This window comes from Lithobates pipiens, unplaced genomic scaffold, assembly GCF_037356315.1.
Source record: "Lithobates pipiens isolate NorthernLeopardFrog02 unplaced genomic scaffold, aLitPip1_a1.2 Scaffold_18, whole genome shotgun sequence".
NCBI classification, from domain to species: Eukaryota; Metazoa; Chordata; class Amphibia; order Anura; family Ranidae; genus Lithobates; species Lithobates pipiens.
The window spans coordinates 601344945-601369975 of NW_027507758.1; the positions used below are offsets into that span (position 1 = coordinate 601344945).

A 25031-nucleotide genomic window follows, 5' to 3' on the forward strand; every position below is an offset into this window, starting at 1 on the left:
CTTGGGGTGTCTACTTTCCAAACTTGGGTAATTTGGGGGGGGGGTGTTGTGCTATCTGGGCAGGTTAGGCTCCCAAAACGTCTCTCACATGTGGTAAGAGAATGTATTTTGGGGTATAATTTCACATATGTCCATGGCATGTTTGAGCAATATATAATTTAGTGACAACTTTGTGCAAAAAAAAAAAATAATAATTTTCCCGCAACTTGCATTCACCTTTGCGCGTAAGCTCGGGGTACAGGTATTTTTTATTTTGCTTTTTTATTTTATTTTTAAACTGTTCCTTTCATTTTTTATATTTTTTGTTATCTCAGGGAATGTAAATATCCCCTATGATAGCAATATTTTAGTGACAGGTACTCCTTTTTTTGAAAAATTGGGGTCTATTAGACCCTAGATCTCTCCTCTGCCCTCAAAGCATCTGATTACACCGAGATTGGTGTGATAAAATGCTTTGCCAATTTCCCCAATGGCGCTGTTTATATCCGGCGAAACCTGTCATGAAATGCTCGTAGCTTCCGGTTTCTTAGGCCACAGAGATGATCGGAGCCATGCTGGTCTCTCATCAGCGCTATAGTCAGCTGGCGGAACCACCGGCTACATTCTCGGGTTCCCTGTTACATAGTTACATAGTTACTCAGGTTGAAAAAAGGCACAAGTCCATCCAGTTCAACCACAAAAATAATAATAAAATATAATAATAATATCATACAATCCCATATACCCAATTCTATACCCACAGTTGATCCAGAGGAAGGCAAAAAACCCCAGCAGAGCATGATCCAATTTGCTAAAGCAGGGGAAAAAATTCCTTCCTGATCCCCCGAGAGGCAATCGGAATTTCCCTGGATCAACTTTACCTATAAATGTTAGTACCCAGTTATATTATGTACATTTAGGAAATAATCCAGACCCTTCTTAAAGCAATCCACTGAGCTGGCCATAACCACCTCTGCAGGGAGTCTATTCCACATTTTCACAGCTCTTACTGTGAAGAAACCTTTCCGTATTTGGAGATGAAATCTCTTTTCCTCTAGACGTAAAGAGTGCCCCCCTTGTCCTCTTTGTTGACTGTAAAGTGAATAACTCGACACCAAGTTCACTATATGGACCCCTTATATATTTGTACATGTTGATCATATCCCCCTTAATCTCCTCTTATCAAGAGTGAATAAATTCAGTTCCTTTAATCTTTCCTCATAGCTGAGTTCCTCCATGCCTCTTATCAGTTTGGTTGCCCTTCTCTGCACTTTCTCCAGTTCCCCGATATCCTTTTTGAGAACTGGTGCCCAAAACTGAACTGCATATTCCAGATGAGGTCTTACTAATGATTTGAACAGGGGCAAAATGATATCTCTCTCTCAGGAGTCCATACCTCTCTTAATACAGGAAAGGACTTTGCTCGCTTTGGAAACCGCAGCTTGGCATTGCTGTTGGGATAGGAGAGCCCGAGAAATCCTTGGAAGACGGTGGGAGGGGGGGACATTCCCTCCCACTGCTTGTAAAAGCAGTTTAGAGGCTAATTAGCTGCTAGGATTGTTTTTACATGAAAGCCGACCGCTCACTGAAAAGAATGAGGCCAAGATGATACCTAAACAGGCAGGCATCATTCTGGTATAACCACTCAAAGTCCAGCAACATACCAGTACGCCGCTGGTCCTTGTTGGGCATACATTGTAGTGTTCTTTTTTTCATGCAGCCTGTGGGCTGAATGGAAAAAAAAGAGACTGATCAGTGGGTATGCCCACCATTAGAATACCGCCCTTCATCCACCCGCTTCTAATGATGGGCATACATGCACCATTGTAAAAATATATTTTTTAACGCAATCTGTGCCTAAAAAATATATTGTGAAGCATGAGGGTAAGCCGCTCCTTATGTTAGGAGCAAATAGCTCCTCCACCCCTGCCCCCATGCTTCGGCATATATGCTCTTTTTTTTACTGTGGTGGTGAAATCACCTCCGACAGTGCTGGAGTCACAGCTTTACGTATCGTGGGAGCAAACGCTGTTGCTGTCAAGATAAATAAATCAGTGCTGCAGCTGAATGGCGTACCTGCTAAGCAAATGATGGTTAACAATAAAACAAAGTAATATTATAGTATAACAATTAGACTTACCATACCTGCAAAGCAAATACAATAAAACATAGTAAAAAGAAAACATTTTTAACACAATCTGTGCCTAAAAAATATATGCCGAAGCATGGGGGCAATCCACCTCTAATGTTAGGAGCAAATCGTTCCTCCACCCCGCCACCTAAGCATGGGGGCAATCCACCCCTAATGTTAGGAGCAAATCGCTCCTCCACCCCTGCCCCCATGCTTAGGCCATAGAGATGATTGGAGCATAAAGCCTTGACTCCAACGCTGTCGGAGGTGATTTCACCATCACAGTTAACAAAAAGAGCATATATGCCAAAGCATGGGGGCAATCCACCCCTAATGTTAGGAGCAAATCGCTCCTCCACCCCTGCCCCCATGCTTCGGCATATATGCTCTTTTTTTTTTACTGTGGTGGTGAAATCACCTCCGACAATGCTGGAGTCATGGCTTTACGTATCGAAGGAACAAAACACTGTTGCTGTCAAGATAAATAAATCAGTGCTGCAGCTGAATGGCGTAAAACATAGTAAAAAGAAAACATTTTTAACACAATCTGTGCCTAAAAAATATATGCCGAAGCATGGGGGCAATCCACCTCTAATGTTAGGAGCAAATCGCTCCTCCACCCCTGCCCCCTATGCATGGGGGCAATCCACCCCTAATGTTAGGAGCAAATCACTCCTCCACCCCTGCCCCCTATGCATGGGGGTAATCCACCCCTAATGTTAGGAGCAAATCACTCCTCCACCCCTGCCCCCATGCTTCGGCATATATGCTCTTTTTTTACTGTGGTGGTGAAATCACCTCCGACAGTGCTGGAGTCACGGCTTTACGTATCGTGGGAGCAAACGCTGTTGCTGTCAAGATAAATAAATCAGTGCTGCAGCTGAATGGCGTACCTGCTAAGCAAATAATGGTTAACAATAAAACAAAGTAAAATTACAGTATAACAGTTAGACTTACCATACCTGCAAAGCAAATGCAACAAAACATAGTAAAAAGATTTTTTTTTTAACACAATTTGTTCCTAAAAAATATATGCCGAAGCATGGGGGCAATCCACCCCTAATGCAAATCGCTCCTCCACCCCTGCCCCCATGCTTAGGCATATATGCTCTTTTTGTTAACTGTGGTTGTGAAAGGAGTGTGTAGTGCTGTACCCTATGCTAATACTCCAATAGTGTGTGATAGCGTTTGAAACAGTCACCGATGCAGAGACCAGGTTGGTCAGGATAGGAGGGACAATAAAAGTGGGTGTCACGCCTAAATCCGAGTTTTCTGCAGACACGACATCTTCTTTGGGGTGTTCTTTGGGTAGGGGTACCAGTGAGGACATGTGGAAAATGCCTCTTGTGCAGCCGGCTCACTTAATTTGTGTTGGGAAGGTGGGCCACAGCACCGTCTGGAAACAAAAGGGCTGTAAAGATCTCTTCTTGGAATTTGAGGAAGGATCCAGTCTGTATTGAAGCTTTGTATAGCAAAAAGCGTTCAGCAGAGCCAATTGAAATAAGTATACAGACACTTTTTGTACCAGCGTCTGGCCTTACGGGCAATTAGGTACAGTGCCAACAATTGGTCGTTGAGGTCCACCCCTCCCATATTAAGGTTGTATTCATGGACACAGAGGGGTTTCTCCACAACACCAGTCGCCATAGAAGTTTTGACTGTCGTATCTGCGTGAAGGGAGGACAGAATGAAAACATTCTGTGAATCCCTCCACTTCACTGCTAACAAATTATTACAACTCAAGCTGGCTCTCTCCCCCGTCTAAGTAGGGATTCTACAAGCCGTTGGGGAAAGCCAATTACGTAATCAAAAAGGTGACTAAAAAGTGTGTAATACTCCTGGATAGACGCGTCTGCTGATCTTGGTTCCCCCTCCCCCTAACTTTGAGTTGAACTGAGACAGAGGTGGATCCCCCCCCCACCCCCCCCCCCCCCAGTTGACCGCCCTGTTCTCTCTCTCCCGACCATTTCCTCCCTGGCCCCCCCCCCCCCCCCTTCCGCATGCTCGCGCAAATGTCAGGTACCTGCATGATGACTGTAAAGTTCCGCTGGGGATGTCCTGCATTTATGATAGAGTAATGGCTACTCCTGTTATCTGTACTGCTGGATTATTAATTTAAGAATGATTACTGGATGAAGGTGTTTTTTTTCTTTCTATAACAGTAATATCGGATGTACTGTACTTTGCAATGTAATGCTCATTTGTCTAATAAAAAAATTTCTGTTAAAAAAAAAAAAAAAAAAAAAAGTGTGTAATAATCCCTCTGTCCCTCTTCCCACATTGTCCCTTTGTCCCTCTTCCCAGATCGTCCCTCTTCCCACAGCGTCCCTCTTCTCATGGTGTCCCACTGTCCCTCTTCCCATGACGTCCCTCTTCCCATGGCGTCCATTTGTCCTGCCTCCCATGGCGTCCATTTGTCCCGCCTCCTATGGCGTCCCCTCTGCCTCCTTCCACGGCGTCCTTCTGTCCCTCTTCCCACGGCGTCCTTCTGTCCCTCTTCCCACAGCGTCCCCTCTGTCCCTCTTCCCACGGCGTCCCCACTGTTCCTCTTCCCACGGCTTTCCCTCTGTTCCTCTTCCCACGGTGTCACCTCTGTCCCTCCTCCCACGGCATCCCCTCTGTTCCTCTTCCCACGGTGTCACCTCTGTCCCTCCTCCCACGGCGTCCCCTCAATCCTCTTCCCAGGTAAGAGCCCCCCTGTGATGTAGGTGATGAAGGGCCCTCTTATTCTTACTGTATTCTTATTATCGTACTGTCCAAATTTATATTGTAAAGTGCTGCCTAAATGCTGCCTTTATAGAAATAGCAAATAAGAATACTACGAATAATATGAATAATAATAAAAATAGCTTAGGCAACCTGCTGTCACACACACTGGCAATAAAATGCACCGGCATCAGATTTTTTGGGGTGATTTCTCCATCCACGGTGCAGCTTTTATCTGGTGGTGGTGGTGACTCGGATGGCTGAGGGGATGTTTTCATGGCAAATCCTTCGCTCATAAATTTAAAATTGATGAAGAGCCGCTGGTCCTCTGATGTTATTGAAGTCTTTCGTTCTTCCGAGGCCATAATATAGGCCATATTAAATTTTTGATGTAGTGGGGCCTTTGGGCTCTGCAAAGAAAAAAATAGGAAACATTAATCTCACTAGTTTAGACAGAAATTGATCATAAAAGTTAAGCGCACATCATTTACTCGCTCACATTCTTGTGCGATTCCTGTGCCAGTGCATTTTTATCCCATTCACTTGAATGGGCTGAAATCACACTGGATTGCAACAAAAGTAGTACATACTCTATTTTAAAAAAACGCAATGCAGTCGCAATACCCTCTGTACCATGAAATCCCTACCTACGTTTGGGGTGTCATTAGCATTGTATTGACACCTCCACAGTTCTCAAGTCCAAAGCGTTTATAGAACACGTTTTCTGGTGTGAACGAGCCCTAAAACCTCTACCACCCCCCCCCCCCCCCATGTGCCCAAACTTCTTTCTTAATAATATACTTACAGGTAGAGATAGCAAATGACTTATTGGGGGTGACTGTCCCAACTCCACCTCAGTCCAATTTATCCCCTGGAAAAATGGATGCTCTTGAACGTCTTGCAGATCCATTCGCCTGCGCTCTGGGTTTTTCCGAAGAAGCTATAAAGGGAGAAACAGAATGTCAAATATGAACAAGCAATAAGAAGACAATATAATCCCTTTTTAAAATGTGTCTCTAATAGTAATCTATTGACCCCCCCATCAGACTACTGTTTTATAATAATATTGTACAGTATGTAAAAAGCATTCAAATAAGCCTTGTTTAGCCACGTTTTTACCATACCCCAACCACTGCCCCTTATGTTAAATGTATCCCCACTGTGGCACTCGGCAGGCAGAATAGTTCTTCCATCAGGAATGGGGTGTCATATATGCTTAAGTTAGCCAGCCCTGCAAAAAATTGCCATTTCTTTTTCCTTCTATGTGCTATATTCCCAGTATAAAGATCTTTTTCTACTTACCCTTCGAATGAGGTCCTTGAGGTCGGCAATCATCTCTGGGGGGTACATCGGATCTTCTTGATTTATTGCGTCGGCCACCTCTGAGTCACTCATGTAACAGTCACACAATGGGTGCTCACCAGTGGCCATTTCGTATAGTAAGATCCCCAGTGAGAAGTAGTCAACCATGGCATCATACGGTTGACGGTTATGGACCTGTAGAAAGAAAAGAGAATTATGAGAACATTGTCATGCCAGGCATGGGACAGAGATAGATCTATGTCAGCATAAGTGATCTATTAATCCTCCCAAGTGTCCTGATCTCTCCGGGTTATTTTTGTTTTTTCATTATGGTTTTAAATAGTTGCGGCTTCACTTCCCGGTTCGCTACTGCGCATGCACGAGTCGCGCTGCGTGTCCTAACTGGTCCCTGCTGTGTTATGGGACCTGTGTGTTTCTCAGAACACAGCAGGGGGGACGGGGATGTGACTTTCATGTCGGAAGTGGGTTCAGATACCTGTATTATACAGGTATCTACATCCCCCTCCCCCCTGAAAGGTGCCAAATGTGACACTGGAGGGTTCCAAAAAGCAGAGGTTCCATTTTTCTGCGAATCTCCACTTTAAAGTGTATGTAAATCCTAAACTAGAAAAGGGCCTGATAGCTTTTTTTTTTTTTTTTTTTTTTATCTATCTCTATCTATTTTATTTATCTATCAGCCTCAGAGGAACTCGGAAAATTTCTTTAGGATTCAACCCTGCCCACTTTTTGTTAGTTATTTAGTCCCAGCCTGGAAACCCAATGACATGGGACACCCAGGACATGAGAGGAGGCAATTTTCACTAAGTGAGAGTGAAATGCCCATTTAACTCTACTATACCCAATAATGAAGAGATGAGTATTTAGATAAACCCTAAAAGTAATTCAGTAGACTGTATCTTACCTCAGGGGCACAATAGAGGTTGGTGCCTGCACCCTGTCCTGCGTACTTCTTTGGTTGGAATATGTCCCTGACGGACAGTCCGAAGTCGCAAATCTTTGCGTGGCCTGTGCTGCTCAGAAGAATATTTGCTGGCTTAATGTCCCTGTAAGGCGAAGAAAGAGTTAGTATATATCACACAATAACACAAGTATTGGAAGACTTTGATCCTAGGTCAGGGGTCTACAATCGTTCTAAAAAAAGGGCCAGCTTACTGTCCTTCATACTTTAGGGGGGCCAGGTGGGAAAAGACAATGTCTTAGACTTGTTGGTCGGTGGGAGTAAAAAAATGACATAGTGCCCATGGGTCAGTGAGGAATGGTGCCTCATTGTTGGTGTCATTGGGAAGAATAGATTATAGATGGTAAAGTCTGGCGCTGTTATATTTATATTACCTATATTTTTCGGCGTATAACACACACCTTTTTCCTCTTAAAATCATGGGAAAATTGTGGGTGAGTGTTATACGCCGATCCCCCGCTGATTGTGAGGAAAGGAGCGAGCGGAGCCAAGATGCACAAAGCCGAAGTACACTCGGCTTTACTCAGCTCTTCTTACAGTCCGGCCCATCTCCACTGATTGCAAGAGGAGTGAGCGCCGCTGACATACAGAAAGCCGGGGAGTGTACTTTGGCTAGACTCGTTGCAGTCCTGCCCCTGACTGTGAGCAGAGCCGAGTCTAACCAAAGTGCACTCGGCTTTCTGTATGTCAGCGGCGCTCGCTCCTCTCCTCTCGCAATCAGTGGAGATGGGTGGGACTGTGAGCAGAGCCGAGTCTAGCCGAAGTACACTCGGCTTTGTGTATCTCGGCTCCACTCACTCCTCTCCGCTCAGTCAGCGGAGATCGGTGCCAAATTTAAATCAGGGCAATCCTGCAAAAGACTGGCAAGACTGCAAAGGCACTGGGCAAGGCTGCAGATGGACAGGTTTGTGTAATATAAACATAGCAGCACCAGACTTTTACATCAATAAACGTATGTTGTGTGATTCACACTTTAAGGGGCAGCAGTTGTATGTAAAGCATTTATGGGTTGGCGCCTTCCTTACAGAAATTGAATATAGTGTTATTGGGAAGAATAGGGTTTCATATCAGTGGAAGAAACAGTGCCCCGAAGGCCAGCAAGGCAAGCAAAGGGCCGCATTTGGCCCAGCGGGCCACAGTTTGAAGACCACTGCCTGAGGGTACAGGATCCAAAAAAAAAAAAAAAGCACACACAGAATTTTAGTAATGGGTGGATCACAGCTTCTTCTATCCCACAATGGTTATGGGGAAGTCTGACTTGCCCGGCTAGATTCTCATGCATCTTTCATTAAAAATAGGACAAGAGAACTAAGACTTCTGTAGATTTTATAAGAGACAGGTATAGAAAATGCCGTCATCATGTCACCTATGATTAGGAAGCCAGGGGTTGATTTTACCATTTTATCCATAATTAAAAGTAGCAATTTCGGTGATGTCCCCCCATCACTTTACTCCATGGTTAATCATATTATTATAATACTTACCTGTGTATGATTCCCTTGCTGTGCAGGTATCGCAGTCCACATATGATGTCTGCAGCAAGGTACCGGATGGCATCTGAAGAAATTGGAGCCGACTTCTGTATGAGATGTTCCAGGTCTCCTCCACTCAAATATTCCATCACAAAGACCAGGTATTTCTGTGTGAAAATAAGGGATAAAGACAAGGGTTAAACGATCGTCATCAAGGGTTTGGTGGGGTAACTTATAGAGGCAGACAGTGCAGTGTGGTCAAGCCCCATATAACATTCTTTGCATTTGGTGAGAATGGGGATTACTTACATTTGTCTGAAAGGCACCAAACATATGGGTGCAAAAGACATTGTGCCTGGTCTCCTCTAGCACCTCACGCTCTACCATGACCTCAAAACCTCCCTCTACGAGCACACGGCTCTTTCTCACCAACTTGACGGCGAGCGGATGGTCATATGCTGAATGAGAAGCTAACAGCACCTGAAGAAAAAAAGAGATACATTATTAATACGGTACAATAATAGTGCAGGTTGGGGATTGGTCTTGATCAGGTAATAGACATATACTGTACATAACAAGGTACATACAGGAATGGCTACATTTTGCAAGAAAATCCACATGGTAGACTACTGCATGGTCAAACTATAGGAAAATCAGTCTAATCACTTACCATTCCAAAACCTCCCTCTCCCAGCTTACAATGAAATGTAAAGCTGGCCAAGGATAAAGGGTCTGACCCTGGGCTGATGGATGGGGCTGGTATGGGGAGAGCCAATGTGCTATTGCAGCTGGTCCCTTCGGCCTGCAAAGATAACTTCTTGAATGGCTTGTTGCAGCTGGTCCCTTCGGCCAACGAAGATGGCTTGTTGCCACTGATGGGTGGATCCAGTGGTTTGTTGACGTCATCATTTTCTCCTAGAAAGAGACAGAAAATTTGCATTTTAGACTTCTGTTAGAGCATTAGATCTGTGTAATGTAAATTGTATACCTAATTTGTGTTACTATATAAAACATGCTTCTGGTCAGAAATTCTTCATATACATGGGTAACATGGTTGCTTTTGGACTTAGGAACCAGTTCTCAGGTTTTGGATTTTAAGTTACGGTTAAAGTATTCTAACATTCGATTTGACCCATAAGCCAATCAAATACAGGGCCCAAATGCTGAACCCTCACACTAGTCCTAACAGTGAACCTGACCTTTAGTCAGGGGTTGTGTGGACATGGTGCAGGGGGGTCAGAGGTTGTGTGTGGGCATGGTGCAGGGGGTCAGGGACTGTATGGACATGGTGCAGGGGGTCAGTGGCTGTATGGAAATGGTGCAGGGGGTCAGGGGCTGTATGGACATGGTGCAGAGGGTCAGAGGTTGTGTGTGGGCATGGTGCAGGGGGTCAGGGGCTGTATGGAAATGGTGCAGGGGGGTCAGGGGCTGTATGGAAATGGTGCAGGGGGTCAGGGGCTGTATGGAAATGGTGCAAGGGGTCAGGGGCTGTATGGACATGGTGCAGGGGGTCAGGGGCTGTATGGAAATGGTGCAGGGGGTCAGGGGCTGTATGGACATGGTACAGGGGGTCAGGGGATATATAATAAAAATGCCATAAAACTATCCCCTATTTTGTAAACGCTATAACTTTTGCGCAAACCAATCAATAATCGCTTATTGCAATAATTTTTACCAAAAATATGTAGAATACGTATCGGCCTAAACTGAGGGACAAAAATGTTTTTTTATATACTTTTGGGGGATATTTATTATAACAAAAAGTAAAAAATAATGCGTTTTTTTCAAAATTGTGGCTCTATTTTTGTTTATAGCGCAAAAAATAAAAACCGCAGAGGTGATCAAATACCACCAACAGAAAGCTCTATTTGTGAGAAAAAAGGACATCAATTTTGTTTGGGAGCCACGTTGCACGACCTCGCAATTGTCAGTTAAAGCGACGCAGTGCCGAATCGCAAAAAGTGGTCTGGTCTTTGGCCAGCAAAATGGTCCGGGGCTGAAGTGGTTAAAGTAGTTTTTTGTTTTTTTTAAAATAAGGACACCTCAATTACATTTTTGGTACAATACATAGATTGGTGAAATGATGTGCAATTGATATAAAGAGATTTTTTTATTTGGTACTCATAATATTTTAAATAGTAATTATAATGGTGATTGGACGAGGAGGGCTAGACCAATACTCATACAGGTATCACTGCCCGATCAATCATTAACCACTTGCTGACCAGGCTTTTTCTGGTACTTTTTGTTTACAGGATTAAATCAGTATTTTTTGTTAGAAAATCACTTAATACCACCAAACAATATATGTGTGTGTGTGTATAGCAGTGATTCCAATATGTGTATATAGCAAGGTTCCCAGTAGGGGTGCAACGGATCATCACCGATCCGTGATCCGAACGGGTCAACCCGCTCGGATTGGCACATGCCGCGATCCGCGGAGGGCTCCTCGTTCTCGGCCTTAGGAAAGGCCACGGCTTCGGCCTAGCTCCGAAGCATCACCCATCTTTCTACACCCACACTGATCGCTCCGACGGAGCGATCACTTGTAAACAAACCGGCGTCATGTCATGCAATACCCCAATACTCTAGCAATACTCTAGCAATACTCTGCGATACCCTGCCAATGCTCTAGCGATACCCTGCCAATGCTCTGCGATACCCTGCCAATACTCAGCAATACCCTGCCTGCCAATACTCTGCGATACCTAGCCATATTCTGCGATACCCAGCCATGCCCAGCCTTACTCAGCCGTGCCCAGCCGTACCCAGCCATACTCAGCTATGCTCAGCCGCACTCAGCCATACTCAGCCAATATTACAGTGGGGGAGATTGTGAATATTACAGTGGGGACTATATCAATAATATTATCATTAATTACTATAATAAATAAATATAATAATATATAATATTACTATCATTAATATTATTTGTTATCATCATTATTATTTTTATGTATTATTAATTATTATTATTAATAATTATTATTAATAATAATGATAATAATAATAATGATGGCATCATAGATGATGAAGTTCTTCCAGCTCCCTGTCTCTATAATATACCCTGTGTGATGTCAGCTCATGGCGGTCACACTGCCCGTTATTCATGATTGGCTACGGAGGAAGGTTTGTCCCGCCCCGAAAAACGGAGCGCTTTGCTGATAGGCTTTAGGTTTGTTTTTTTAGGATAGACTTAGGGTTTTCCCGCCCATAAAGCGGTTGTTTGTTGCCGATTCCGTATTAGAAGTTTGTCCCGACCTGCAGACTGTAGCTAGCATGGATTGGCTATCGAGGAAGCAGTAGCGGTTCATGATTGGCTATTGGTCAAAGCGTGCCCCGCCTCTCAGGCCGTAGCTGTGTTCGTGGAAGATGAAGCCACCGTGGAAGAAGCATGGTGAGCTCTGTGTGCGCTGTGTTGTAAAAATTCCTGCGACTTATGAAAAAAGCTCACCCCGTCACTTCCGGTGCGGCTCCGTCACTGTAACAGCTGACGGCGGGCCTTTACCGTGCATGCGCCAATTCCGTGATATTAACAGCGCATGCGCAGGATGTTTATTTTAGCGGTGGAGAAAAATTCTAGACTCAAGTGTGCGGAGACTTGTGGGCAGGCGGAGCTGAACAGATGGTTAGAACGTCAGCAGCAGCCCGCCCCCCCCCCCCCCCCCCGCGATTTTGTTTACTGGTCAAGAAAAATTATGGCTTCAAGCTGTTATTAGCGCATGAGCTGGATATTTGTTCAGTGGCCGACAAAAATTATGGACTCAAGCGGGCGGAGACTTGCTGGGAGGGAGAGATAGAGGAGGCGGAGCTTGGAGAGGGGGAGGGCCCCCGTGCATAGCACTGACTACATATACAGTACATTGTTCTGCCAATAAATACGCCTCACTGTGCCAAAAAAAATGCCGCCTCACTGTGCCCCGAAAATGCCGCCTCACTGTGCCCCGCAAACGCCGCCTCACTGTGCCCAGAAATCGCCGTTTCACTGCGCCCAGCAAACATATATATATATATATATATACACACATTATTATATTATGTGTGGATGGACTAATACATACATACATACATACACATATATATATATATATATATATATATATATATATATATATATATATATATAATATTTATATATATATATATATATATATATATATATATATTTATTTATTTATTTTTCTATATATATATATATATGTGTATATATATATATATATATATATATATATTTATTTATATATTATATTATATTATTACATTATGTGTGTATGCGCGGGGACGAGCACGGGGGCGGGGAAGGTAGAAGTGTCATTTGCATTCGGGATAGAGGAGGCGGAGCCGTAGCGCAGAGGGCTGGATAGGCGGAGCTACGATCTGAGCCGAGAGCCAGGGGACGAGCACGGGGGCGGGGAAGGTAGAAGGGTCATTTGCATTCGGGATAGAGGAGGAGGAGCCGTTAGGCAGAGGGCTGGATAGGCGGAGTTACGATCTGAGCCGAGAGCCAGGGGACGAGCACGGGGGCGGGGAAAGTAGAATTAACATTTGCATTCGGGATAGAGGAGGCGGAGCCGTTAGGCAGAGGGCTGGATAGGCGGAGTTACGATCTGAGCCGAGAGGCAGGGGGAGCAGATATCGACGGGGAAGCCATTCTCGGCACAACACCTGAAGCGACGGGGTGAGATTTTTTTCAGTAGTCGCACACTGACCGACGAGGCATGCTGGGACTTGTAGTCCTATGAGGGACCCCGGGAGGGAATAAGAGGCAATACAGAGGAGAGAGCCCGCCCCCTCCACACTGTGACCAATCACCTGTGTGCTTACAGCTGGCATCTCAGTAGGCTCTAGGGGTGCATGCGCAGTACGGGGCGGACGCTATACGATGGCAGGACACTATCTGCCAGAACAGCGGTTCCTCTCTCCCCTCTCTGTACTAACCTGTACAGTGGAGGGGAGAGATCCTGAGATGGAAGCAGCCATCCCTCCATACCCTGCAGTACCCAGCAATACCCTGCCAATACTCTGCCATACCCTGCCAATCAACATGAGGCTCCCATAGCAACTGTTGTCTGACATATGAAGGTGTTTCTATAATTAGTGTTTTCTGTCGGGACACATAAATGACATGTTTGGTGACATTCTGTATAAATGATGTCATATTAATGTTGTGTGCAGATAATGTGATTTTATATAATGTTCCATTATTAGATTTCACTCTTACCATCTGTTGAAATGTCCTTCTCTTTTTTCCCAAAACATGGGAAAACGTATTTAAATACGCTCCTTGCTCCGCGTTTAAACGCCCGCCACTTCCCCTTTTTTGGAGGGGTCGTAGTTTTGGGCATTTTAGCGGGCTGGTAATACTTTAAATAAATATCGGTTTTGTCTGCAGGTTTCTCTTTGGTGGTGGTCAGAGAAGCCTTTGCTTCCCTCCTCATTTTGCGAAAAATGTTCATTCTCCAATTATAAATAATGTCAAATGATATAAATCACGACACACAATCACTCGCTTCCTCTCTGATCGAAAGACTCTGAGTAACTGACCACTAACTGCTGCACATGCTGTACTTATATGCACCCTGTCAATGACATCATAGTGCATCACCATGGCAGCTCAACTGCCGTTTTTTTTTTTTTTTTTTTTTACCTGCCACCAACTGTTGCAACCATCCTGATATGGACCCTGGACATCACAGTGCAGACCCAACAGACTTTTTTTTTTAAACCAGCTTTATTTGAGCTGAGGGTTACATTTGAAAATAACAAATGGCAGAATAATAATGACAATAGCAAACAATATTGATATCAGTAATATTACTTATTATAGTAATTATTAATAATAATAATAATTATATGAAAAAATAATGATGGTATTAAAAAAGAATATTAATAATTAGTATAATTATTTATAGTTATTGTGATTATCAATGATGAATATTATTCTTGACAATATTAATAAAACATAATAATGATGTTAATAATCACAACGTTAATAAAATACGAATAAAACGTATTATAATTATTTATTATTTTTACTATTAATAATTATAGTACATAATAATGATGATAACAAATATTTATAATAATAATAATAATATGTATTATTTTTTTATTATTGTGTTTATTATTAGCATTAATAATAATACATTATAATAGTAACAAACAATATTAATAATAGCACTATTAATTATTATTGAGATTATGAAGATCAATAATATTATCATTAATTACTATAATAAATAAATATAATAATAAGTAATATTACTATTATTAATATTGTTTGTTATCATCATTATTATTTTTATGTATTATTAATTATTATTATTAATAATTATTATTAATAATGATAATAATAATGACGGCATCATAGATGATGAAGTTCTTCTAGCTCCTTGTCTCTATAATAATATAATAATAGCCGCACCCAGCCATACTCAGCCAATATTACAGTGGGGGAGATTGTGGATATTACAGTGGGGATTATATGGTGGTGGAATTTTCACAGGTTTTTGCAAATTTAATTATTATTTGCTGATCCAAAAAATGATCCGATCTGTGACTCTGATCCGAGGAACGATCCGATCCGTGAGTTTTTTGATCTGTTGCACCCCTACTACTGACCTCCCTATACATATCCTGAACCCAATTAAATCTACTGCCCTCCCTATATATTTACTGACCTATATCTATTGACCTCCCTGAACCCCATTAAATCTACTGACCCCCTGTACATCGTCTGAATCCTCATGTACCTCTCCCAGCCCCCTATACACCTACTTCCCTTCCTATATATCGCCTGACCTCCCCATACCCCTACTGACCCCCAACTTATCTATTGATCTCCCTATACACCTACTGACCTCTCCTACATACATCTCCTGGTCACCTGTACCTCTCCCAACCCCCTATACTACTTCTTTTTTTCCTATACATCTCCTGACCTCCCCATGCCCCTACTGACCCCCAACATATCAATTGATCTCCCTATACATCTACTGATTCCCCTCTACATTTATTCACTCCTAGTACATCTTCTGACCCCTTCTATCCCCGCCCCCATTCACTTACTGATCTGCACAATAATGATTGATCACCCTAACCCTATACACCTACTGACCTCTTCTTCATACATCTTCTGATCGCCCCCCCCCGTACCTCTTTCAACCCCCTATACTCCTAATTTTCCTATACATCTCCTGACCTCCCTATGCACCTACTGACCCCCAATATATCTGTTCATCTCCCTATACATCTACTGGTTCCCCTCTACATTTACTGACCCCCAATATCTCTATTGACCTCCCTATACATCTCCTGAACCCCAGTACATCTTCTAACCCCTTCTATACCTCTCCCAACCCCCCCCCCCCCCCAGTGGTTCCCCTCTACATTTATTGACCTCCCTGTATGCTCGCTGACCTGCTGTACATCTTCTGACGCCTTCCTCTCCCAACCCCCTATACACCTACCTACCTTCTTATAAATCTCCTGATCACCACAACACACTACACGTATTGACCTCCCAAATACACCTACTGGTTTCCCTCTGCAATTACTGACCCCCAAGATATCTTTTGACCTCCCTATGCACTCACTGACCCCCAGTACATCTTACCTCTTCTATACCCTTCCCAGTCTCCCACTCCATTCACCTACTGATCTCCAATATAGCTATTGATCTCTCTGAACACCTCCTGACCTCTCCATACATCTCCTGATCTCCCCTCTACATTTACTTGACCCCCAATATATCTATTGACCTCCCCTATACATCTCATACATACTTAGGTTGAAAAAAGACACAAGTCTATCCAGTTCAACCATAAAAAAAATAACTAAAAAAAAGTCATACAATCCTATACCCACAGTTATAGTAAGATGGTAGGTGACGTTGAAAAAAGACACAAGTCCAACCTACGTGTGTGATTATATGTCAGTATTACATTGTATATCCCTGTATGTTGCGGTCGTTCGCGTGCTTATCTAATAGTTTCTTGAAATTATCAATGCCCCCCGCTGAGACCACCGCATGTGGAAGGGAATTCCACATCCTTGCAGCTCTTACAGTAAAGAACCCTCTACGTAGTTTAAGGTTAAACCTCTTTTCTTCTAATTTTGAGTGGCCTTGAGTCTTGTTAAACTCCCGTCCGCGAAAAACTTTTTTCCCTATTGTGGGGTCACCAGTGCGGTATTTGTATATTGAAAGCATATCCCCTCTCAAGTGTCTCTTCTCCAGAGAGAATAAGTTAAGTGCTCGCAACCTTTCTTCATAACTAATATCCTCCAGACCCTTTATTAGCTTTGTTGCCCTTCTTTGTACTCGCTCCATTTCCAGTACATCCTTCCTGAGGACTGGTGCCCAGAACTGGACAGCACACTCCAGGTGCGACCGGACCAGAGTCTTGTAGAGCGGGAGAATTATCGTTTTATCTCTGGAGTTGATCCCCTTTTTAATGCATGCTAATATTCTGTTTTCTTAGCAGCAGCTTGGCATTGCATGCCATTGCTGAGCCTATCATCTACTGGTCCTTTTCCATCCAGCTTGGCATCTCCTGAACCCCGTTTTAAATCTACTGACCTCCCTATATGTCTCCGGTACCCCATTAAATCGGCTTACCTCCCTATACATCTCCGGAAACCCCATTAAATCTACTGACCTCCCTATATACCCGCTGACCCCCTGTACATCAATGTGACTCCTCCTGTACCTCTCCCAACCCCCTTTACACCTACTTACCTTCCTATACACTTCTTGACCTCCTTATACTCTTAGTGGTTTTCCTCTATGTCTACTGACCCCCACTGTATCTATTGACTTCACTATACACCTATTGGTTCTCCCTCTACATCTTCTGACCCCCCCAATACATCTTCTTTATATCTTCCTCCTTCTCATGTATGTGTTTTATGCAGGTGTGTGGAGTCCCTATGCCGTGTGTGTCTCCCGTCGCCCTCACACTGCCGTCTCTGCAATCCTGAACACGACATGGAGGCCAACCTGCAGAAGAGGAAGGAGAACCGCAAGGCGCTGCGGATTAAAGTCATCAGTATGGGCAATGCCGAAGTAGGCAAGGTAGGAACAGGGGTGAGACTCTGAACCCCCATCAATGTATTGTCTCTAAAATGTCAATTTAATCCCCCCCCTTTCTTTTTTCCCCGTGTGTGTGTGTGTGTGTGTGTCTGTGTGTGTGTGTGTGTGTGTATATATATATATATATATATATATATACACATGCTACAGAGAAAAAAATGAGGATTAATTTGACCTTTTATATATAAAATATGTTGTGAGATCCATAAAAAAAATGAAAGTAAAATGTATTTTTTTTATGAAAACTGTTTGACGGTTTGATGCACAGTGTTTTAGCAAACTCATTGTCACCCACTTAGGGTTTATAAGTGTAAGGCCGCGTACACACGGGCGGACTGTTCGCCCAACTTTGTCCGCTGAACAGTGTTTCAGCGGACAGTCCGCTCGTGTGTGGGCTTCAGTGGACAGTCTGTCGAACAAAGTTTTTCGGAATTTCCGTAAGACAGTCCGCTGAAACTTGGTTTCAGCGGACAGTCCGCTCGTGTGTAGGCTTGTTCGTCAAACTAAGTTTCGCGCATACTCAGAAAGGATTTACACGGCGAAGGTTGCATTGCAGTGCATTGGACGTCGAATTTCTCGTCCCGTCGTACGTGCCGTTCACGTCATCGCGCACACTTTCAGCGGACTGTTCGTTCATCGTGTGTGGTCAAGTCCGTTCATGCAAATTTTGAGCGGACTGTTTGTCGGATTGTTTGACGAACAAAGTTGGGCGAACAGTCCGCCCGTGTGTACGCGGCCTAAGTAGAGTGTGACTACGTTGTATTTTGGAAGCAGTCAGTAGGGGGAGCTCTTGGCTCTTTTCTAAACGTTTCCTAGTAAAAAAAAAAAATACACTAAAGTAAATATTTTGATACCTAAATGTAATTTATTACCCAATTTTTAGGTAGAATGTATAAAAGACGACGTTGTGAGTAAATAGATACCCAACATGCCAAACCTTAAAGCGGTAGTAAACCCGCTATTTTTTTTTTTTTTTTTAACACCTGCAAAGCAAAAGGCATAATGAGCTAGTATGCACCGCATACTAGCTCATTATGAAATACTTACCTTAGAACAAGGCCCCGACATCTGGCACGATCCACGCCGAGGGAGCTGACATGCTCCCTCGGCGTTTCTTCCGGGTATCGCGGCTCCGGCGCTGTGAGTGGCCGGAGCCGCGATATCGTCACTCCCGCGCATGCGCGCAGGAGATTTCTTTCCGGACGCCGGCCACTGCCGGATTTTCAGGCCAAGAATCCCCTCGTGCGCATGCGCCGCTGCAGTCATCGGCGCATACCGAGGGGAATATCTCCTAAACCGCACAGGTTTAGGAGATATTTTTTTTACCTACAGGTAAGCCTTATTATAGGCTTTCCTGTAGGTAAAAGTTACAAAAAAGAGTATACAACCACTTTAAAGCGGAGGTCCACCCTAAAGTGGAGCTTCTGCTCATTGGAACCCTCCCCCCCCCTCCGGCGCCACAATTGGCACCTTTCAGGGGGGAGGGGGGTGCAGATACCTGTACAGCACCCACTTCCGGCATAGATATCTGTAGAAGGTACGCCCCTTTCCGCACAATCTACGCCCCTTTCCGAAGGTCCCCCACTGTCTGCTGGGAAACACACAGATCCCAGAAACAGCGGGACCATCCTTATTGCGTAGCGCGACTCGCGCATGCGCAGTAGGGAACCGGGAAATTAAGCCGCAAGGCTCCACTTCCTGATTCCCATACCCAAGATGGCGGCGGCAGCACCCGAGAGACGATCGAGAGATCGGCTTTGGGTGCCGACATCGCGGGCGCACTGGGCGGGTAAGTGTCATTATTTTAAAAGTCAGCAGCTGCAGTATTTGTAGCTGCTGGCTTTAAAAAAAAAAAAACGGCGGACTCCCGCTTTAAGGCGCTGCTCTAGGCTCCTTCAGAAGTAATTAAAAGTCAGCAGCTACAATTACTGTATCTGACTTTTTTAATATATAGACACTTAACCTGTCCATGAATCCAGCGGTGTCTTCACCCAAGCCAATTTTTCAATTGGATCTCGGGTGCTGCCGTCACCATCTCAGCTAAAGGACATCCAGGAGTGAAGCCTTGCGCCTTCACAGCTGGTTCCCTACTACGCATGCGAATGGCAGGGGAAGGAGGAGGGGGGCTGAACTTCCGGCTGAGTTCTCTACAGCAAAGTCAGCCGGAAGTGGGAGCGGCACCTGTCAAAACCAGGTACCCCCTCCCAAAGGTGCCAAATGTGTCAACGGGAAGGCAAGCTAGTGGAGCTTCCCCTTTTGGGTAGAGCTCCACTTTAAAATTGCACGTGGCCGTGAAACGGTGAAAAACTTCAGTACCCTATATTTTTTTCATAGGCAACACTTCAAAACCCCCACAGGTCTTCAGTTTAGAATTACAAAGGAGCTCTGGTGTAAAAGTTATTGCTCTCACTCCGGCGTGAGCAGTGATCTATAACGTGTAGGACAGTCAGCATTTTCCTATGTTAGAGGCCCAACACATCATGCATGTAGGGACTGCACTGATAATCACGACACTGATAATCAGTGACCTTCTTATCAGTTTAGATGTCACTTTCACACAGGCCAATTATCGGCTCTCCTCTCCTGCTGTCAGCATGAGGAAAGGAGTGCTGATAACAGACTTATGTTTACAATGTGATCAACTGTGATTGGACAAAGCTGATCACATGGTAAAGGGCCGCCGTGATTGGCCCTTTAACCTGATCTATGATCAACTGTGTCCTATGACTACCCTCTGAGAACTGGTCGGCCGATCTGTAGCGGTCATCGGCTATAGCACGGTCAGCAACTGGTAAAAATAAAGCCTTACATTTTCCCTCAAAAATGCAGTCATGTGACAGGCTGGGTCCAGGGTCTTCTTTCTTCCTGAATGCAATGCGGAAGGGGCCTTCTGCACTTGTGTATGTTGATCTCTGTTGACGCAAGCACTTCCTATTGGCTGGGTTCACACAGGGTCCTGAAGGTTAGAGGGGCCCTCAATTTCAAACGACGACGTCATGATGTCCGTTTGCGAGAATTGACAACAAGACTAGTTGGTAGGCCTTGAACACGTGTCTCCGCTGCTAGAAGGGGTGTCGCGGAGGGTCACATGAAGGTGATTACGGATAAGTAAAATTGTGCATAGGTGGGACCAGGAGGTTTTATTGCTGCCCAGAGGTAGTTTTTAAATTTGCAAATCCAGTAGAGTCCTGCAGGGGGCAGGGAAGCCTGTAACTGATCTGTTGGTTTTGAGAGTTGCAAAAAAAAAAAAAAAAAAATTAAATTTCAGAAAATGTACAGTACTTACCTTTTCAAGGGATCTTCAGTCTGGTCTCAATGTCCTTTCCCTCCATTACTGTACATTCCGGAATGGTGCTCTCTACAGGTACCGATTATCAGTGCCCTCCATACAAGGATCGTTTTTTAAGGGCAGAAGGATTTGGATTTGTAGGGAGCTGTCCCTTTTGTCATAAGATAACCAGTGTACAGATTGCTTAGGCTAGTGTGATAAATGTGTGGAATTGTTTATATTTTCATTAAAAAATGTGTTGTAAAAGTTGTATATTGTTTTGTGCATCAGATAATCGGACATAACAGGCTTGGTGATGGTATCCTGGTATGTCGTAGTTTTTACAACCTGGAATGTGGTGGTGGGGGGTGTCGGGGAGGACGGTGTCGGGTATTCCTCTGCCCCCTGACGCCTGGTATACGCGGTTATTGAATAGTTTCCGGCTGCTGTGTACACCGACTTGTCCTGACACATTCACCACCACACTAAAACACAATCCTATTCTTCTGTTACTGAAATATTCCTCTCAAGTTATAGATAAAGAAATTGCTTGTGTTTATAGAGGGTGGTATTAATATTTTTCGTAGAAGTAGTAATAATACTATTATTAATAATATTTAATTCCATTTACATTTTTTTTGTTAAGTTTAACCACTTCTGTCCCCCGGGAGGTTTTACCCCCTTCCTGACCAGGATATTTTTTTGCGATACGGCACTGCGGTACTTTAACTGACAATGGCGTGGTCATGTGACACTGTACCCAAATAAAATGTATGTCCTTTTCCCCCCACAAATAGAGCTTTCTTTTGGTATTTTGATCACCTTTTGCGGTTTTTATTTTTTGCGCTATAAGCAAAAAAGACAATTTTGAATAAAAAAAAAAAATTTTTTTTTTACTTTCTGCTATAAAATGTTCTCAAAAAAAAAAGTAAAACAATCAAATTTCTTCATCAATTTAGAACAATATGTATTCTGCTACATATTTTTTGTAAAAAAAATCCCAATAAACATATGTTGGTACACGCAAAAGTTATCGCGTCTACCAAATAGGGGATTTATGGTTTTGTTTTTTTGTTTGTTTTTTTTACGATTTCCGACCGCCTCGTGCCGATATACGTCGGCAGAAGGGTTCGTATAGGCAGAATCATGTACCTGTGCGTTGCCCTTTAAGAGGCGGCCAGCAGGCCACCTCTTAAAGGCATGGCAAGCTCCGTGAGTCGGGTCACAGATCCTTACGGTTTTTTGTTGTTTTTTTTACGATTTCCGACCGCCTCATGCCGATATACGTCGGCAGAAGGGCTCGTACAGGCAGAATCATGTACCTGTACGTTGCCCTTTAAGAGGCGGCCAGCAGGCCACCTCTTAAAGGCATGGCAAGCTCCGTGAGTCGGGTCGCGGATCCTTACGGACTCGATCGCTGTGGGGATACCCACGATCGCCTCACGGGGAGGAAGAGCGGGGAGATGCGAATGTAAACAAGCATCTCCCCCTTCTGCCTAGTGACAGTGTCACTGAACTCTGCTCCCTGTGATCGGAGGAGAGATCAGTGACGTGTCACACTTAGCCACGCCCCCCCCCACAGTTAGAAACATGCCCCAGGACACACTTAACCCTTACCCTGCCACCTAGTGGTTAACCCCTTGACTACCAGTGTCATTTACACAGGAATCGGTGCATTTGTATAGCACTGATTGCTGTATAAATGACAATGGTCCCAAAAATGTCCAATGTGTCCGCCATAATGTCACAGTCACGATAAAAATCGTTGATCACCGCCATTTTATAAAAAAAATAGATAAGAATGCCATAAAACTATCCCCTATTTTGTAAACGCTATAACTTTTCGCTTATTGCGCTTATTTTTGGTAAAAAAAATATAAAAATGTAGAATACCTATCGGCCTAAACTGAGGAAAAACTTTCATTTATATATTTTTGGGGGATATTTATTATAGCAAAATTTAAAAATGAATGCATTTTTGTGGGGGAAAAAAAGGACGTCAATTTTGTTTGGTAGCCACGTTGCGCGAACGCTAAATTGTCAGTTAAAGCGGCGCAGTGCCGAATTACAAAAAGTGCTCTGGTCAATAAGGAAGGGGATACATTCTTCCGGGTGCTGAAGTGGTTAAAGGCCCCTTTTGCACATGCGGACCGTTCATTTCATCAGTGAACCAAAGTGATTAAAGAGGAAGTAAACCCTCGGGCGTGTCCAAGATGGCCGACTGAGCGGACGCACTTGCTGAGAGCTCCGCTGACCATCCGCTGTAATTAACTCCTAGCCCTGCAGATACCGCTCGTGGAGCAGCTTACCCTTGTGCACACGGTCCCGGGAGGGGATGACCAAGGGTAGGGGTAGCTCCGGTTGCCGTAGGACCCCCGCATCGGCCAAATCTAAGCCGCGGCCTAACTCCGGCCTATCTCCGGACCCGAAGCCTGCGGCCCGCATGGCGTCCCCGTCGGAAGATCCGGACCCGGCACTCTCGGAGCAGTCGAATTTCGCGGCATTGATGCAGGCTATCACCACCTGCCAATCTACCCTGACGGGGAAGATTGAATCGGTGCAGCTAGATATCAGCCTTGTCCGAAGGGATATGGATTCGTTCCGCACCCGGTTGACTGAGGCGGAGAGGCGGCTGGGCGACTCTGAGGACGCTCTGCGAGATCACTCCGGGACACTCCGAACGTTGCAAACCAGGGTGAGGATACTGGAAAGTAGGGCGGAAGATTCTGAGAACAGGAATCGAAGGAATAACCTTCGCATTGTGGGACTACCTGAGGGGGCGGAAGGAGCGGATCCCCACACCTTCACGGAGAACCTGCTCCGCAAGCTCCTGCCCCAGGCACCCTTTTCAAATTTCTTCACGGTGGAGAGGGCACACAGAATGCCTGCTGCCCGGACCATTCCGGGGGCTCCTCCACGAACCTTCATTCTTCGCCTTCTCCACTTTAGGGACCGTGATTTGGTGCTGCGGGAGGCCCGCAAGGTGGAGGCTCTTACCTATGAGGGGGCGCGATTGATGATCTTCCCGGATTACTCCATTGACACCCAGAAGCTACGCCGATCATTTGACCAGGTAAAGCTGAACCTCCGCAATAGACGAATTAAATACAGTATGTTGTTCCCGGCCCGACTTCGTGTACAAGATGGTGAGACGGTTCGTTTTTTCACATCGCCGGAAGATGCTGCGCACTGGTTGGAAACCTTGCCAAGAAACAGGGATGATCGGTGAGCTGCCCCTAGGGTGCTGTTTGTTTGTTTGCCTTCCACATGGACCCTACATCTAATTTGAACGAAGCCCTAGCCGGACTCGATAGGCATGGGCCGGTTTGAGATCCGCTTAGTGGCAATGGCGGCGGTGTTTTTACCACTTTGTTTCCAGTTTGACTATCTCTACTGTGCCTGAGCCTACTCTGACTATGACTTCCCTTTGTTGGTGGCGATATGCTCCCTTTTTGTTTTGCAACAGTTTTTTTTTTTTTTTTTTTTTTTTTTTTCAAGAATCTGCCCCCGGCTACGGCCGGGTGAACTGAATCTAGTCTATCATGCCTCTGCAGGGCCCTCTTATCCGACAAACGGACTGGGCTGGACTTGCGGTGCTCAGACGGTTGCACTCATGGTGCTCATCTTTTCATGCACCCCCATGGTTGCTACCAGGGCGGTTTGGTTTGGGGTTAGGGCACACCGAAGTTTGGGGGGTGGTGTCGGGGTGGGGGGTGGGAGGGGGGGGATTTCGGGTATTGTGTTCAGGACATTCTTTTGTAAGTATTATTCACTGTATATTTCTGTGCTGCTGAGGTATGATTCTTGGTATAGTTTTGATGTGTCAGGGGAGGAATTTTGGAAATGTCTATTTACTGATGTGGAGGGGGGGGGTTCTCTGGGGGGGGGGGGGGGGTGGGGGGGCTTGGATTTACGGGCTGTTGGGGGATCTCCTGGGTGCTGGGTTGTGGTTTCTGGGAGGCTGTGTCCACTTCTGTGAGATGAGTCTATGGCTCCTTTAACCATTCTATCCTGGAACGTGCGAGGCCTTAATTCGAGGCTCAAGCGTTCCCTGGTTTTCACGTATCTTAAGCGATACTCTCCACAGATTTGTATACTGCAGG

At 44.7% G+C, this 25031-nt stretch overlaps 2 protein-coding genes across 2 annotated transcripts in view; one reads left to right on the forward strand and one right to left on the reverse strand.

The window, feature by feature from the left end:
* Positions 1 to 2115: 2115 nt before the first annotated feature.
* LOC143986819 (protein kinase C delta type-like) lies at positions 2116 to 9793 on the reverse strand. The gene is made up of 9 exons (XM_077485228.1): positions 9769 to 9793; positions 9240 to 9484; positions 8879 to 9049; positions 8582 to 8736; positions 7041 to 7182; positions 6119 to 6313; positions 5622 to 5756; positions 5002 to 5226; positions 2116 to 2124 (listed from the first exon to the last, which is right to left on the reverse strand). Exons 1-9 carry the CDS (start codon positions 9791 to 9793, stop codon positions 2116 to 2118), a joined length of 1302 nt encoding a protein of 433 aa, XP_077341354.1.
* A 3341-nt stretch (positions 9794 to 13134) lies between these two features.
* Positions 13135 to 25031, forward strand: part of DNAJC27 (DnaJ heat shock protein family (Hsp40) member C27) — a 42200-nt gene continuing 30303 nt past the window's right edge. The window contains 2 exon segments of the mRNA XM_077485229.1: positions 13135 to 13247; positions 17483 to 17642. Of these exon segments, the coding sequence (XP_077341355.1) occupies positions 17556 to 17642 (87 nt within the window). The 5' untranslated portion in view covers positions 13135 to 13247; positions 17483 to 17555.

Bases quoted from the DNA above. Each gene is read 5' to 3' on its own strand.
- LOC143986819 (XM_077485228.1), bottom strand. From the start codon at position 9,793: ATGTCCACACAACCCCTGACTAAAG. The intron at 9,485-9,768 runs GTCAGGTTCACT...GTCTCTTTCTAG, and splicing joins CACACAACCCCTGACTAAAG to GAGAAAATGATGACGTCAAC. The intron at 5,757-6,118 runs GTAAGTAGAAAA...CTCCCTTTATAG, and splicing joins TCAAGGACCTCATTCGAAGG to CTTCTTCGGAAAAACCCAGA.